The 14,826-nt window shown below is 41.8% G+C and overlaps 1 protein-coding gene across 3 annotated transcripts in view; it reads right to left on the minus strand.

Annotated features, from left to right (window-relative positions):
* Nucleotides 1-12,576, minus strand: part of NADK (NAD kinase) — a 40,383-nt gene extending 27,807 nt beyond the window's left edge. The window contains exons 1-2 of one of the 3 annotated variants that reach the window (XM_014610430.3): nucleotides 12,449-12,576; nucleotides 4,965-5,184 (exon numbers count right to left, since the gene is read on the minus strand). In XM_014610430.3, the coding sequence (XP_014465916.1) occupies nucleotides 4,965-5,143 (179 nt within the window). In that variant the 5' untranslated portion in view covers nucleotides 5,144-5,184; nucleotides 12,449-12,576. Of the gene's footprint in view, nucleotides 1-4,964; nucleotides 5,185-7,033; nucleotides 7,135-12,294; nucleotides 12,416-12,448 lie in introns of those variants that run through there. The other 2 variants (XM_014610429.3, XM_019493980.2) reach the window with 2 other exon arrangements.
* Between the last annotated feature and the right edge of the window lie 2,250 nt (nucleotides 12,577-14,826).

Genomic DNA, 14,826 nt, shown 5'->3' on the forward strand with positions numbered 1-14,826 from the left:
ACATGTGCCCCTGGATCTGCATGCAGGGCAAGGTGGGATGCCGCTGGACTGGACTGAGCTTTTCTCGGGGCAGGCAGCAGTGGCACTGAGAGGGGCTTCAGCCACCCCAAAATTTGCCGTAGCCTCCCTGTAGCCCCACCCTCAGTGCCACTGCCGCACGCCCTGAGTGCAGCCGAGCCCAGGCCCTCCACCAGGAAGAGCCTGGCGCCACCCCAGCCCCAGCCCGCAGTGGCAGCCCACCCTGCCCTGTGCAGATCTGGGGGTGCACGCTCCCATGCCCTCCCGGGGTGCCTGCGGCAGCCATCCCCACACCCCCCCTGCCCCCCCCGGATGAGCCACTTGTGGCTCTGTCCCGAGCTGGCTGAGCAGTGCCTGCCCCAGCTCCACTCCCTCCCTTGCCATGGGGGCCTCAATCTGGCCCCCCTGCCCTTTCCCTCCCTCTTCTCCCCACAGACTTATCACCCAATGCTTCTCTCCAAACAGCCGGACTGCACTCCTGGCCACGTGCATGCTGTGCCGATGCATATGCACAGGGCATTTATCGGCCACATCAGGCAAAAAAGCCGTTTGCTGATACTCTCAATTTTCTCCTACATCAGTGCCAATCCAATATGCGACCAATGTATTGGTGTACCTCTAGCTTCCATATAAGTTTCAGGTTTGCGTCATTATATCTTCTTCTAAGTTTCTTCTCATCTTTGCTACATTTGCAGCATTAGGTTCCAACACTTGTGATGAGTTTGCTGCTCCTTTGCATCTAGTAGTATAGACCCTGCATCCCTTGCAGGATCAAGGTCCTAATACATGAAGTATTGCACCATATTTTTGAAGCTTAACCTCAAAAGTTAGATTCCACCCCCCAACATATAGAAGAAAAATCAGCCTTTAACTCCAGGGTTTTTAGTAAAAGCTCATTAACGCAGTATATTGTTTTATTTAAATTATTTTAAATGGACTGCATTAAATTTATACCTTAGCCTATGCTGTGCTAAATTCAAATTTCATTTTAAGCTGGTTTATTTTGAAAAAGGAAAACTATAAATTTAAATATATTTTAAAATCTGACTAATGTTTTTAATCTGATTTTTTAATTAAAAAAAAAAATAATAAAATCACCTTGTTTGCCTGATCTGCAGGGTGGATAAGTTTGCGTAGGATGGTTCAGACAGGGATGTTCCTTCCTTGAGCATGATTACTACAAGATTTCTCCAGATTCCTTCCAGCCCTACTTTTCTAAGATGTAATGCTTTTGTTAAAATTGTATGAGTAGTCATTGCTGCGTTATACTTCATTGTTACACATAAGCTCTGAACTTAAATGTGCATGGTCTAGACACAGGACTTCTCCTACTTCTAATTACCTTGAGCCCCAACTTCCTCCATTTCAACAAAGCTGTAAAATGGGGATAAAGCTTACCTGACGTAAAATAAAAAACGAATTCCAGCAACTAAGTGAGAAGTACTATAAGCATTCAAGTCACTCCCAGCAGGAGAGTGCTTTTCCTGTGCTTCACTCCAGTAACATGGTAACAGCTGTTCAAAGAAAGTTTATGGATCTGCAAACACAATATTAGTAGTGGAGTAATTTTGTTATATAGTAGCAGAACCCAAGAGGTGAGAAAACATTCAACATTTGTGGCAACTCATCCCAAGAGTCACAGTCTGCACAACACAGACAGGAGATGAAGACTGGAGGAAAGCGATACAAGCACAGGCAGGCAACCAGGGCAATATCCTGTTGGTTTCATGCTTAATAAAATGAAGCTGAGTAAACTTTGCATTCTAGTAACAAAAGCAAATATGTTTCCTTTCCTCTAGCAGGACGACAGAAGTAACATTGGATCCATACAACAGAACAATGTGTTTGCACATTCATGAAATTTTAGGCATGGCTGAACTTGTCTGATAAGGAGGCATAAACAGAAAATGTTTGAAAGCTGCCTACGTTTATTTCATCAATAGAGAAACAGAAATGCAAGTGTTTAATGAATGTTTCTTAAGTCTAATGAAAGAAAATCAGTTACCACAATGCATAAGAGCAAAAACAGTACTAAGAAGCTTCTACACTCTTCGGAATGATCTTGCTTTTAATTGGGTACTAAAATAATCTCCTGCTCCCATCCCATTGCATAGCTTCCACAAGTTCCTCTCAACAGTTCTACCCTCTACTCGGAGGGCCTCCTTCACAGTACTCCGAGTATGGCTAAACTCCTTCCCTTTTGTCCCACAGCCTGGGTAGGCACCAAGAAAGCTTATGCCTCTCTGAACCAGTTAATCTCTAAAGCAGTGATTCTCAACCAGGCTGCTACAGTAGCCTAAGCTGCCGCCAGATCTTTTGAAGGGTGCCAAGCAGTGTGCAGACATAAGCAAAGGGTGAGGAGAAAAGCAGATAAGCACATGTTTGTGCCCTTCCCCCTGCCCACAGCCACTTTCCAGGCTGTCTGCAATGAGGTAAACACTGTGGTATATAAATCAGCTGTTGTGGATTGAGTGGCACCCATTTTCAGAAGTTACAGAGGGGTGCCTTGTGACCAAAAAGGCTGAGAACCACTGCTCAAAGATGCCACCCTGCACTACTTTCTGCCTGACTTCAGAGTAGCATGATTTAACTACCTCCCTACCCTTAAATACCTGTCCTATACAGCATTCAAGTAACAAAGGCTACACTGGGTGTAATGCATTTGTAATATTACAGTACACACTGTTTAGATTTGTGTACTGTAAGGCCCATACTGCAAACTGCTGAGCACAACTCCTGCTGAGATCAATACAAGTAAAAGCAGATCAGCAGCTTGCAGAATCACAGCTTGAACCCTGGTGAAGGAATCTGTATTTGCTAAGTATAATTTACTCATTGTTATCACCACGCCCAAATAGCTCATATGCATTTTAAGTAAGAATTTTGTGAGACTTTAATATATGTACCCTTTTAATCAGCAAAGGAAAGGATTCCTTAGCATGAAAAGGGATGAGACAGTATTACTACCACTTACTATTAGACTAAGAATGCATGTTAGTGCTTTAGAAATGTTTATCACTGTGAGACGTGTCTCCCAAGTCTGTACATACAGGCTATTATTCAAATACAACAAAGTGAGCCTCAGAATTTTGATATTTTAGAAGTCACTTTGAAAGTAAACCTATTATAACATCAGTCAATGAATGGCTTAAGTAAATCTTGAAGGAGTGACCTTTTAAATAGCAAGCCTCACTGAAACCACAATGGACACCCCTGAACTACAGTTATATGTAATACTTTGAAATTATTATCTGTCCAGAGAACACACCAATTGACAAGAAAAGGAAAAAGTGAAAAAAGATGAGAGGTAATCAACCAGCAGAAAAGAAGAACAAGTTTCTATACTGGAAGAAATTACCTAAAATATTCACACCTAGAAAAGAGAGCAGAATTTGAACTAAATAGCCATTTGCACATAGAGAAACATTAAAAAGTTTAAAATCCTGTGCACACAATCTGCATTTAAATACTGTTGGCTATCTGGCATCTTACACATAAAAAGACCGCTTTCTTATGTTATACATTGCTGTCAAACAGGTAACTATAGAACCTTTAGGTGTTAACAAAGTTTCCACGGTCCTGCAAAGACTTTTTAGTATTGACTCTATGCACTTGCAAGGACTCTGTCAAGGCTGCATTTGCTAAGAAACATTTTTATACAAGTACTTGAATGCAGTTTACAGGCAACTGGTCCTAGGTCTCAGGAGAAGATGCTGAAGAGGTCTATATCCCAGGAGTCAGCTTAGAGGTCCATGGCTAAAGAGGAGTGCCTAGATTCTCATCGTACTTTAGCAGCTTAAAAACACCTGGAGGTTTGGTAGCTGAATCCCTCAATAGCAATCTGGTGAGTGACCCAGAGAAAATGGCTCTGCCAGATCCCATCACAAGGAGAAAGATCTAAAATACCAAGTCCAGCCCTGCTCCTACATTCTAAAAAAACCTGGAACTTTTCCTTTGTCTTGAATATCAAACTTCAAATCAGTGTACCTGTAACATCAAAATTTGTTACATGCTTTGATTTTGTAAAGATGTATAAGGCTCATTAAGTTAGACTAAAACATGACAGAATACAGAAATCTGTCAGAAGGCCAAGCTATTCTGAGATATTGTAAGTTGGATACCTTTTTGTGATGGTGGTCTTAAAAACTGACAATTACCTTAAGAGAAACCACACTCTCACCTGTTTCTGACAGCAAGGTCTGTACCAATAAGCTATGGAGACATAATAAGATTTTGTCTATAAAGAACTTGTCACAACTAGAAGTGTACACAGACTTTCTTTAAGTCAATTTTCTCAACCATAGGCAAGCACTTTGAGTATGTGAATCATTCCATATATACACCTCTTCTTTGTTAGAAGACTTATCTAATACTTTAAAGGATATTACATTCTTGTGAAGACAAAAATCATGAAAAATTTCATGTGTGATTAGATGTTTGTTATGCAAATACAAAGCATCGAGAAATTACTTACCGAAGAAACAGCAAACTTCACACAAGAGATACGTTGGAAAACTACACCTTTATCTGTCTTCTATTCAAATTATGTCAACTGCAGCAACTAATAAAAAACTACTAATACAAATTAAAAGCTATTAATAAAAAAAAAAACTCAATAATAGAAGTAGGCTAATGGTTTAATGTAGGCGTAGCTTTTCCATAGTGTGGTCTGCACACATGTAGGTGATGTATAAAAAACTACTGGTCTGCTCCCGCACAGACCTCTTCTTTTTTTGTGCATTTTCAAACGACACACCGATAGCAACAACAGCAGTTGTTGAAATCAAAGAGCAATATCTGAAAAGGTATACTACTTTTGGTAGTCTTAAATGTTGCAGTGAAATAGGCAGAAACAAGCAGCTGGTAGAATCATGCAGGCAGTCAATTCTGCCCACTTAAAAAAAAACATAAAATAACCATCAACTAAAGTTTAGCTGATTTCATACCTGAATTCTTTGGTGCTCCCTAGGGCTGGTGAAGCAGACAAACTGCGAGACTTAGCCCGACCCCGGATAGGGTTAGCACAGCTCCACTCCTCATCATCGTGACAGGCTGAGCAATGATAAGCTGTTTCTGAGCTCACTTCATCTCTACTACTGTGAAATTTTTCTGGTTCTATCTCCATAGTGAAGGTAAAGAAACTTCAGTCAGGGGAAATATAAAATCCTATGGGAAAAAGAAAATAAAGTTTTAATTTAAGAGAGTAAACATACCAAAACTGACAGAGACATTAAGTTGATAGTCTTAGAATTTGACAATTTTCAGAGCAATCTGGAAAACTCCAATGCTTTGCCATATCACAAGAAGGAAGCTAGCAGAAGATAGAGGAGAAGTGATGCACATTAGATGCTCCTGATGACAGTGGCTTGGGTAGTTTGGCACAACTTGCACCTGCAATTTGCAGAGTTGATAACAGTTTTTCCCATTCTATAAGGAATGTTGTACAAAAGCAAAAATGTTTCCCTTTGATATGCAACATCAAAATATGTAAATACATTCATATACTTGGTTTTATCCCCATCAGATAAAGGCATTTAGGACATTTTTATATATACATTTTCGTGCTCCGGTGTGTTGAAGCAGACTCAATTCATCAAGTCTGCTCCACACAAGCTGACACGCACCGCACTGCGTTGCATGCAGTTGTATAGGCAGCAAAATGTACATCAGCGCACAGAAAATGGTAGCAGCACGCTTTTGAACTAAAACCCCTTTGATGTGTTTTAGTTCAAAAGCACGCTGCCATCATTCTCTCAGCTATGATGTGCATTCTGTCACTTATATAACTGCAGGCGACACAGTGCCAGGTTCTTGTAAAAAGCACCCAGCAGTGGCGTAAGCATGTGTACAAACGCCTTTAATGCTTTGTACAATCCAACTTAAGTGCCTTGTCTGGGTTTAGGTGCTAACAGGATTAAAAGCATCTTGTTATAAAATCAAATATTTTTTTCAGTGCAGCTTTGTATCTCAGCAACTACAATACTGAAGATGTGGAGCAAATGAATAAATGACATTCAATTAAGTCTCAAAGGAGTCAACATTAGATAATATAGAAGTTCTTGGTTTAAAATACTTCACAAAAGATTAATCTTAATCCCCTTGTAAGGGCACCAAGCAATCTGCCTGCTCTCCACACAGAGATATTAAGAAAGCAAGATTTGGCTGTTGGCACCAGTACAAGGATAGTCAGTATCAGAGCCAGAATTAGAACTTTGGAGTTCTGGATCCCAGAACCCTGAGCACAAACTGTGCGTCACGAAACTTGAAGAAAATAAAAATATACAACAATATACATTAAAGACGAAGCATTGACTTCAAGGTTACAAAATGCAGAGCAACTCAGTTCTATAAAGCTGTTTGTAGAGATTCATACACACATTTTAAAGTAGTTGAGAGAGACCTGTTAGGAAAACTGAATAGCAAAAAGCTTCCAGACAGGCACTTCATGCTAAGTTTCAGGCAACAGGAAATGTATTAAACTTCCTGTTGCATGGAGTTGATTGAAGAAGTGGTATTAAGACAGGCTGAACTAGAGGAAGGAATGGACCTGCTGAGTAAAAAAACCAAATAAACTTTATGAAAATATGATAGCTACAGTTGTGTTACAGCTTCAGCGAACTAGCTCTAAACTCTGCTTTCCTTGCTACTTTCAGCCTGACTCTGATTAAGTAATAGGCAGTGTGTAAGTAATAGCAGCAACAGCTTTATAGTGGATGTGCACACATGCACACACAGACACTTTAACTACTTTCTCCCTTCAAACCCTATTTAAAGAGAGCAGGGCCCTACCAAGCATTCAAACCCAAGTATATATTTTTCACTACAGTACTCTTCTCTTGCCTTGGATTTCATGAAGCCAAAACAGACATTTGATGCTGAACATTAAATGGAGGTATGAAATATTCTTCACTGCAAGAAAAGTGACCAAAGGTTCCAGTGCATCACCAAAATCTGAGTCCCCAAATCTTCTCCTTACCAAAGCTCCCTTTGGGATTTCAACTTCAAAAATGAATACCTTTTAGTTAGAAACAAAGCACTCCACCACACAGCTCCAGAGTCTGCTCCTACATTCGGTGCTGCTTTTTCCACCAATACTAAGAATTCTGTATCTAGGCAGTTTCTCACTATGGCTTCACCTAGTTTAAGAATCCTTAGCAATGTATAACTAGCAAACAAGACTAAGTGTATAAAGGAAAGCTAATCTGGAGACAAACAGTAACCAAGATAATTAAGCATGGATAAATATTTTACTCTTTAATAACTTTGGTGGAAGCTTATCTTGCTATAATATTTGCAGGATTGCATTTTTAACATGTCTATTCTTCTACTGCATAGAATCCCCATGCATGCTGTAAATGGACAAGATAGCATAAAATTAGAAGAGACTTGGAAGCAGAAAGATGTTAACAACAGTAATGGTTCTTTGCCGTACTACAGCAACTTCCAAATACCACAAGATATCTTACAAATAAGAAGACACTTTATAATCCCCTCTTGTTATGCATAGGGAAACTGTCCCTGAGGAGATGTTTTAGAGCTAGCACTGGTTCATTAATGAATTGGTTGGAAGTGATACTTAACATATCAATAACCACTGCTTCATTCATTTCTGGTATGCATTTGTCCCCTAAAGGCCACAACTACAAAAAGAAAAGCTACAATTACCAGCATGCATTAATAATTTGTAACATGGTGAATGTGTTAAGAAACCAGTGTTTAGTTGCTAGTTACTCATTGCTTAGAACCACCCATGACCTTGAGCTGGGAAAGGCTCATTTCAACATGCTTTTGACTTTCCTGCTGTCTAGTAATTACTGAAGAGGGGGCCCAATTTCAGAAAGACTGAGCAAAACAACATACCTGTTTGGGAGTCCGTTATTTAATTGGTTTATGCTATTATGTATTAAAGAAGACTGAGAATTTGGATTCAATATGATGGAAGTAATTACTACCAGAAAAAGTGGTTGTTTTATCCTAGAGTTTTATACAATTTCTCAGGATTCCTGGCAGGCTACTGCTGAACTAGTTATACAATGCAGTTCACTTTAGGGAATTATTAGTTACAGAAAGTTTAAAAATTAGACATTATACGCTTCAAATGAAATGTGAAGAAGTATTTCATCATACTGGTATTTAAAATATGATGTGCTGGAAAGCCCCTTGTATTTATTCATCTTCTGAAGCAGTACAGGCCAATGTTTTTGACAGGCTTTCCACAAATTAGCCCTGCACCTTCCCAAGTACCACTCCAATCCACTGCTCTGCTTCCTGCCCAAGCTGCTGCTCTTTCTGTTCCCTACCCCGTCTGCCACTGTACTGCTTCTTCCCTCTCCAATCTGTCACATGCTACACACAGAGGCTGCCTGTACCACAGGTTGGCCACCCCGTTCTGAAGCGAACCACTGCTTTTATTTTGGAGATTCAGGGATCAATGGTTTCTCATGGGCATTGGCAATCCTATACAGGATTCTTAATTTAAAGTAAAGTAGCTTTGAAGATCAAATAGCAGGAAGTTTCAACTTCAAGTTTTTCCTTACAACTTACCTACAAATATATAGCCAAGTTTCTTTCAGCCTATTAGCTTCCAAGGAAAGCACCATACATAAATAAGAAAATAATTTTTTATTGACTGTCTATACACAGAGCTGCTTTATGAAACACACACCATTCCAATATATTGTATCCAAAAATCAAATTTAACATTTTAAAGACACAATCCAGTGCCTTAAGTCTGTAAGTGTCATCCTTTATCAGTGATGTATTAGGTAACTGTGTTGGTCTGAGACAAAAAGAAATGCAAAACTCTAGAACTGTTGGTTCAGAGATGATACCTTTTATTAGACCAACTAAGAATTCACAAAAAAATTATAATTTTTTTGTGAATTCTTAGTTGGTCTAATAAAAGGTATCATCTCTGAACCAACAGTTCTAGAGTTTTGCAATCCTCTTTATCAGTAAAATTATAATCCAAGATACACTAAGGATTTTGTAATTGTTAAGCACATGAATACAGCTAATGTACATGACATACAATATCCAAACATTGGTTCCTTCAGTCTCCAGCATCTTGTTATTTCCATGAAATTGTACTATGTGCCATCATATCCCAGGTCAAAGGAATTACTGTTCTGACTTGTCATTATATTTTACTTTGATTGCTGCTTATTAAGCTACCATTAGCCAATTCCGGTATGCTTGTAGCAAGTCATGCCTAATAGCCAATATTTTTATGCTTACCCAAAGCCAAATGCTATTCAATTCTTCTGCAAAAGTGACTAATAACCTCCCACACACCTACTTCCAAGTATTTAGTTTGCAAATCTCAGAAGCAACATACCTTATGTGTTAGAACATATAACAACTGTTCGCTCTAATCAGGAAACACAGTTTCCTTTTTTGTACTAACTTCAACTAAGAAGCCTGGTAATATCATCTTGATCTTTAAAGATATGTTTCATTGTAAAATTGTCTGAAGGAAAAAATCTGAACTAGTAAAGATCAAAATATTTCTCTGGCATAGCTTTTGTACATTATTAGGATGCTGATCACTCAGGCAATTTCACATAGTCAAACATGAGATATCCAAAAGCACACTAATGTTTTCCAGGCTGTGAATATTTTGCAAATTCATCACCCAACTAGGTAACTCACTGATCCCTTCGAAGTGCCTTTACGTCTCATGAGCATATAAGGTTGTGATCTCAAATATTTTGGGAAGGAAATTTATTTTCAAAGTGAAGTTGGTCCTCAAAATGACTCTCCCCCTCCCTCCTCCACCTGCCCAAATATGCAAGCTTCTCAAATGGTAGAAACTACTACCGGCTTACCAATAAACGACACAGTTTCAACAGTTTAATATATTTCACTGTTTTGGATATACCAGTCCTTATGACTGTTGGAACATATTCCCAAGTATCAAATTTTATACAAGTTTCCCCATAATTTTACACTGTAAACTTATTAGTCAGTCAACATGAAGACACACACTCCAGGCAGCAGTCTTGATACATATTTTGAATCCTTCCTTTTTCATGTCCTTATGACAAGATATTTAGCAGAATTCACAGATTTGTTGGAATCTGACATAGCCGTGCCATGAGCACTTCTGTTATGGCCCTGAACTTGTGACCTCTGGACTGTCAATCCTGCACCTTAGCTCCTGTATCACCCCAGCCCCCCTAAATTTTGAATGATCTATGATTTATTAAAAACGGGTATAAAGCACTTGAGCAACAGATAAATGTTTAAATTTCTAAAGGTGCCATAGTAAGTGAAGACTTGACAAATCATTTTTTGTCACAGGTTATTATTACAAAGAGCAGAGCTTACAACTGGAGTTTTAAAAAAGTTAAACTATCTTAGATGGCAAAGCCCCAATGTAAAAGTGAACTCTCAAAAACCGGGTCTTTGTTTGTTTTAAATCTAGTGCAATCCTCCCTCCACCAAAGATCGTTCTGTATTCAATATTCAGTCACTAAAACTGAAGCCTGAAGAAACTGGGACCAACTTGCAGCACTGTGTGTACAAGGCAATAAAGTCAACATTGCAGATAAAGGACCAATTAAGAAATTCCAACTTTATTTACAACAAACACTTGATCCTCAAGGAGGTCTCTTGAAGCAAAATGAATATTTGTTTTTATCTAAAGAAGAGTCTGATCTAAAAAAAACCTCCTACAAACTGTTTCAGGATTTTTAAGGAAACTCACCAATAGCTTGTCTTTAGTCATTTATATCCTGCTCACTCCTCTACCCTGCAGCTGCAGCAAAAAGGCAAATGTTTTCCCTCCTACAAGTTTGCTCTCAAACACCTGCATAGACACCTGTTATGCCTCTACAGGCAGATGTCTGTGAGAACTTCTCAAACAGCCTTTCGGGAAAGACAGATTTAAAATGCCACGCAGGGGCAGGAAGATGAGATGGAAGAAAACTGACAACTTGCTATTACCAGTAAGTTATTTTCTTTTGTCTCTCTCTTCCCCTGGATTCTCTATCAAGTACCAGCATGGTAATAAATAAGGTAGATGTTACTAAAAAGAGTCTCTCGGATATGTACCTGCCAAATGCAGCATCAGTGGAGAACGCTAGCTTAAAACTACAAATCAAGGTGGAAGGAGCCCTATAGGGAGCCCACAGTCTTCAACCACACAATGTTTCCCACCTCAGACTGTATAAATGACTGTTCAGATTACATTAGGGGTGTTGGTTATAGCTGTGCTGGTCTACAGACACACGCAGACAAGCTTCTTTGGGTAGATGTGATATCTTTCATTAGACCAACTGAGTAGTTGGAAAATTATTCTTTGCAAGCCCTTGGGCACAAACATCCTTCTTCAGGCATAGGGGGAATCTGCTGCTGTTCTGCAGTACAATATGGAAGTCCCTACGAAGCACACACCATTAGTTACATGACATACCATCCCTCCCTGGAACCGATACAGGAAATCCTCAGACAACTGCAACCCACACTCCCTCTGCCTGAAGAAGGGTGTCTGTACCCAAAAGCTTGCAAAGAACAGTTTCCAACTATTTAGTTGGTTTAATAATAATAATAAAAAGGTCACATCTACCCAAAGATCCTTGTCTACCAGTTAAGATTACATGCTACTTCCAAACTATCTTCTTTTAAGACTCTTGGGAGATCAGTACAGGACACAAGGATTTTGGGATCCAATTCTTTTTCCAACAGATCTCTAGTTTAGGGATCAGTCTTGTCCATAGATCCATATTCACAAACAAGATTTTAAGATTGCTGAAACCCAAATATTAAAGTTACCTACAAGTCAGTTTCTTCAATTTTTGAAGCACAAGGAGAAACATGGCAGCTTCCTCCCTCCCCCCTCGCATTTTAAAACTCATTAACTTCAGAGATGAGACCCCAAGTTTGCCAGATGAGACACCTTTCTTAACAAAGCACCAAGCACTTTTGTAACGCAGCTCCCATTCATACACCATTACACCTGAAGCATCCACAAGAATGGCTGTCACCAGCCTCCATCAAAACCATCCTCGGGGTGGAGTCACCTAACCGTCTTACATCACCAAACTCCTGCCGCCGCCGCCGTTAACAAGACTCGACTCAGTGCTGCCTTCAGAAAAAAGTTAGCTCCAAACAAAAGAAACAAAAGAGCACAGAAGATGAGGCCGGGAGGGGGGCGAAGAGGTCATGGGGGCCACCCCCCTGCTCGGAGCAGCACCAGCCCCAGCCCGAGCACCCCCAAGTCGGCCCGCGCTTCTTCGCGAGGGGCGCACGTGTGCACGCGCACAAGCGACTGACCCGGGTCCTGCCGCCGCACTGCAGCGCTCCCGCTCCGGCCGCTTCACGCCGCTGCGCCCGCAACACGGCGGGCCCGGGCGGGGCAGCCGGAGCCCGCACCCCGCGCACCGCCGGGCCTTAGGCAACTTTCGCGGCCGCGCCGCCCCGCACTCACCGAGCCCCTCAAAGGCCCGCGGGCCCGCCCCGGTGGAGATGGGGGCGGGGGCGACGGCGGCTGCTGATGCGGCTGTCCCGGGAGCGCGGCCGCCCGCCCCCGCGCGCCTCCATCGTCCGCCTCCGCCTCCTCAGCAGGCCCGGCCCCGGGCAGGCGGGGAGGGCACGGCGCGCATGCGCAGTGGGGGCGCCGGCTTCTACCCGGACAGTAGCGTCGTGACGCAAGCGCGATTGCGTTCCGCAGTCCCGGCAGTTGGGAGGGGAGAACACACATCGCGCCTGCGCGAGTCGGGCCAATGGTGGGATCATTACTACGCATGCGCGGGCGTGCTGAGCGCTTCTTCCCACGCGTTTGGGGTGCGTGTGCGCGATACTATCCCGTGCGCGCCGTTTCAGCCCTTTACAAGAATAAAAGTGTTCAAAACGTACGAGGAGTTTTGAGTTTAGTAGCCGTGTTGGTGTGAGACAAAAGAAATGCACAGATCTAGAAGTTTTGGTTCAGACAGGATACCTTTTATTAGACCAACTACGAAATCACAACAAACCTGTCGCTTTCTGCAAGCTTTCGGGCTCGCGGCCTTTACGGGGCGCAGGGAAAATGAAAGATTACCCCGCCTGATCTGCACAACAGAGAGACTCTCATGGACCCAGAGGGACAGGCCTCCGTCTTAAGTGCCCTTTGTGCAAAAATGGAGTTTATTTCCTACCAATGGGGACTTGTTACCATCTTTAATTTTCCCTGAGCCTGACGAAGGGCGTGTGCGCCCCAAAGCTTGCAGAACAAGACCACTTGTTTGCAGTCTCTTAGTTGGTCTAATAAAAGGCATCATCTCTGAACCAAGACTTCTGAATTGTTGCAGTTGATAATTTTTGAAGCATCTAATTGACAGGACATGCAAAACCCACGTCTCTCAGGAAGTCTTAACCAACTTTTGGGTTTGCGGTCAGCGCTTTCTCATGCCTGACTGCTTGCCTCCAAATAAAAAAATGCCTCATGTTTGATGTCCCAGTTGTCCTCACTCACTGTCAACTTGCAGTGAGCAACATAAACTACAGGTGACTTATTTGCATATTTTTTACTGTACAAGTTTGCCAGCAAATATGATGATTTTGAGCTTCCAATATGATCATTTCATATTTAAGACCTGGCAGTGCTGCGCAGGTGGCCAGTACATGTGAGCTCTTGAACAACTGAGTGCCCCCCAAGGCAGGCACACACAGGGAGTGCCCCGCAACCCACGTCTCAGCCCAGTTTGACTAAGATGATGCGAGGCTAGGAAATGCCAAGGCCTCTGGGCCTGGTGCTAGCGCATTGATGCCTGCCAGGATTTGTGGGTATCAGCAGCCCCAGACTGATGGGCCTGGGAGGGAAGGTACTTGCCTGGTGGTAGCAGGTTCACCAGCAAATGCAGATGCACTTGTAGAAGCTGTGATGTAGATTTCTTTGGAGTAGGTGAGGTGCTGACACCAGTGTCATGTAGACATGCTTGGAGCAGGGATATGACAGAACATCAGCATAACAAACTCCCTCCTCCGGCCACAGCATGCTACAGGTGGAGCTGCTATAGTTGGAAATGTTTAGATGCGTCTTATAATAAGTGTATCATCATAAGACTGACTCACTCACCGGCTTCATCTAGACACCAGGCAAAATTAGCACCAGGCAGCCTCCTACACAGGATTGCAAACAGGAGCACAGACAGAACTCCGATAAATGGGTGTGATGCTTCAGCGTCAGGTGCAGGATCTTTCATTAGATAGTTGGTGAAATAATGGCCCTGTTCATCAGGAGTCATGATGTCTTCAGGTGAACTGCAATATCCTCAGGCAAGGATTAGGTATTTCTGCTAGTTGTGTAGGATGCTTCACACACACCTAGACACTGTAAAACATGGACTGTTTTGCATTCATCCCTAAAACATGGAGAGGAGCTATGTACCTCCTCTCTGAGTGCTGATAGATCACAGGTGCAGGGCTATTATTGGGAGTGCTGCTGTTATGGAATGACATGTAAGAAACTGTAGGAATTACAATGTTTTCACATCCCATTCAAGATCTCTAGCTCATGTAATTATGGGTACACTAAATGTGTGTCAGGTGCAGCTTCAGGACTTGCTAAGCATGTGTGGCAAGGAGTTCTGATTAGGATTAATTAAAAATCCTGTTCAATTACTTATTTTAAGCATCCAACAAGCATCCAAGTATAACCTGTTATGAATACACACGGCATCAACCCCTTGTTGTTAGCATGTTTCATTATTGTGCAGCAAGCTATCAAGCTCAAAGGTAAGCCTTTTGTATCTGTACATGGTTTCCAGCTATGCTGTAACTTTATCTGTTGTGCCTTTGACTTACTGTTTATTTTTCAGCTGAAGCAGG

The sequence above is a fragment of the Alligator mississippiensis genome, chromosome 13 (genome assembly GCF_030867095.1).
Source record: "Alligator mississippiensis isolate rAllMis1 chromosome 13, rAllMis1, whole genome shotgun sequence".
Classification (NCBI taxonomy): Eukaryota; Metazoa; Chordata; order Crocodylia; family Alligatoridae; genus Alligator; species Alligator mississippiensis.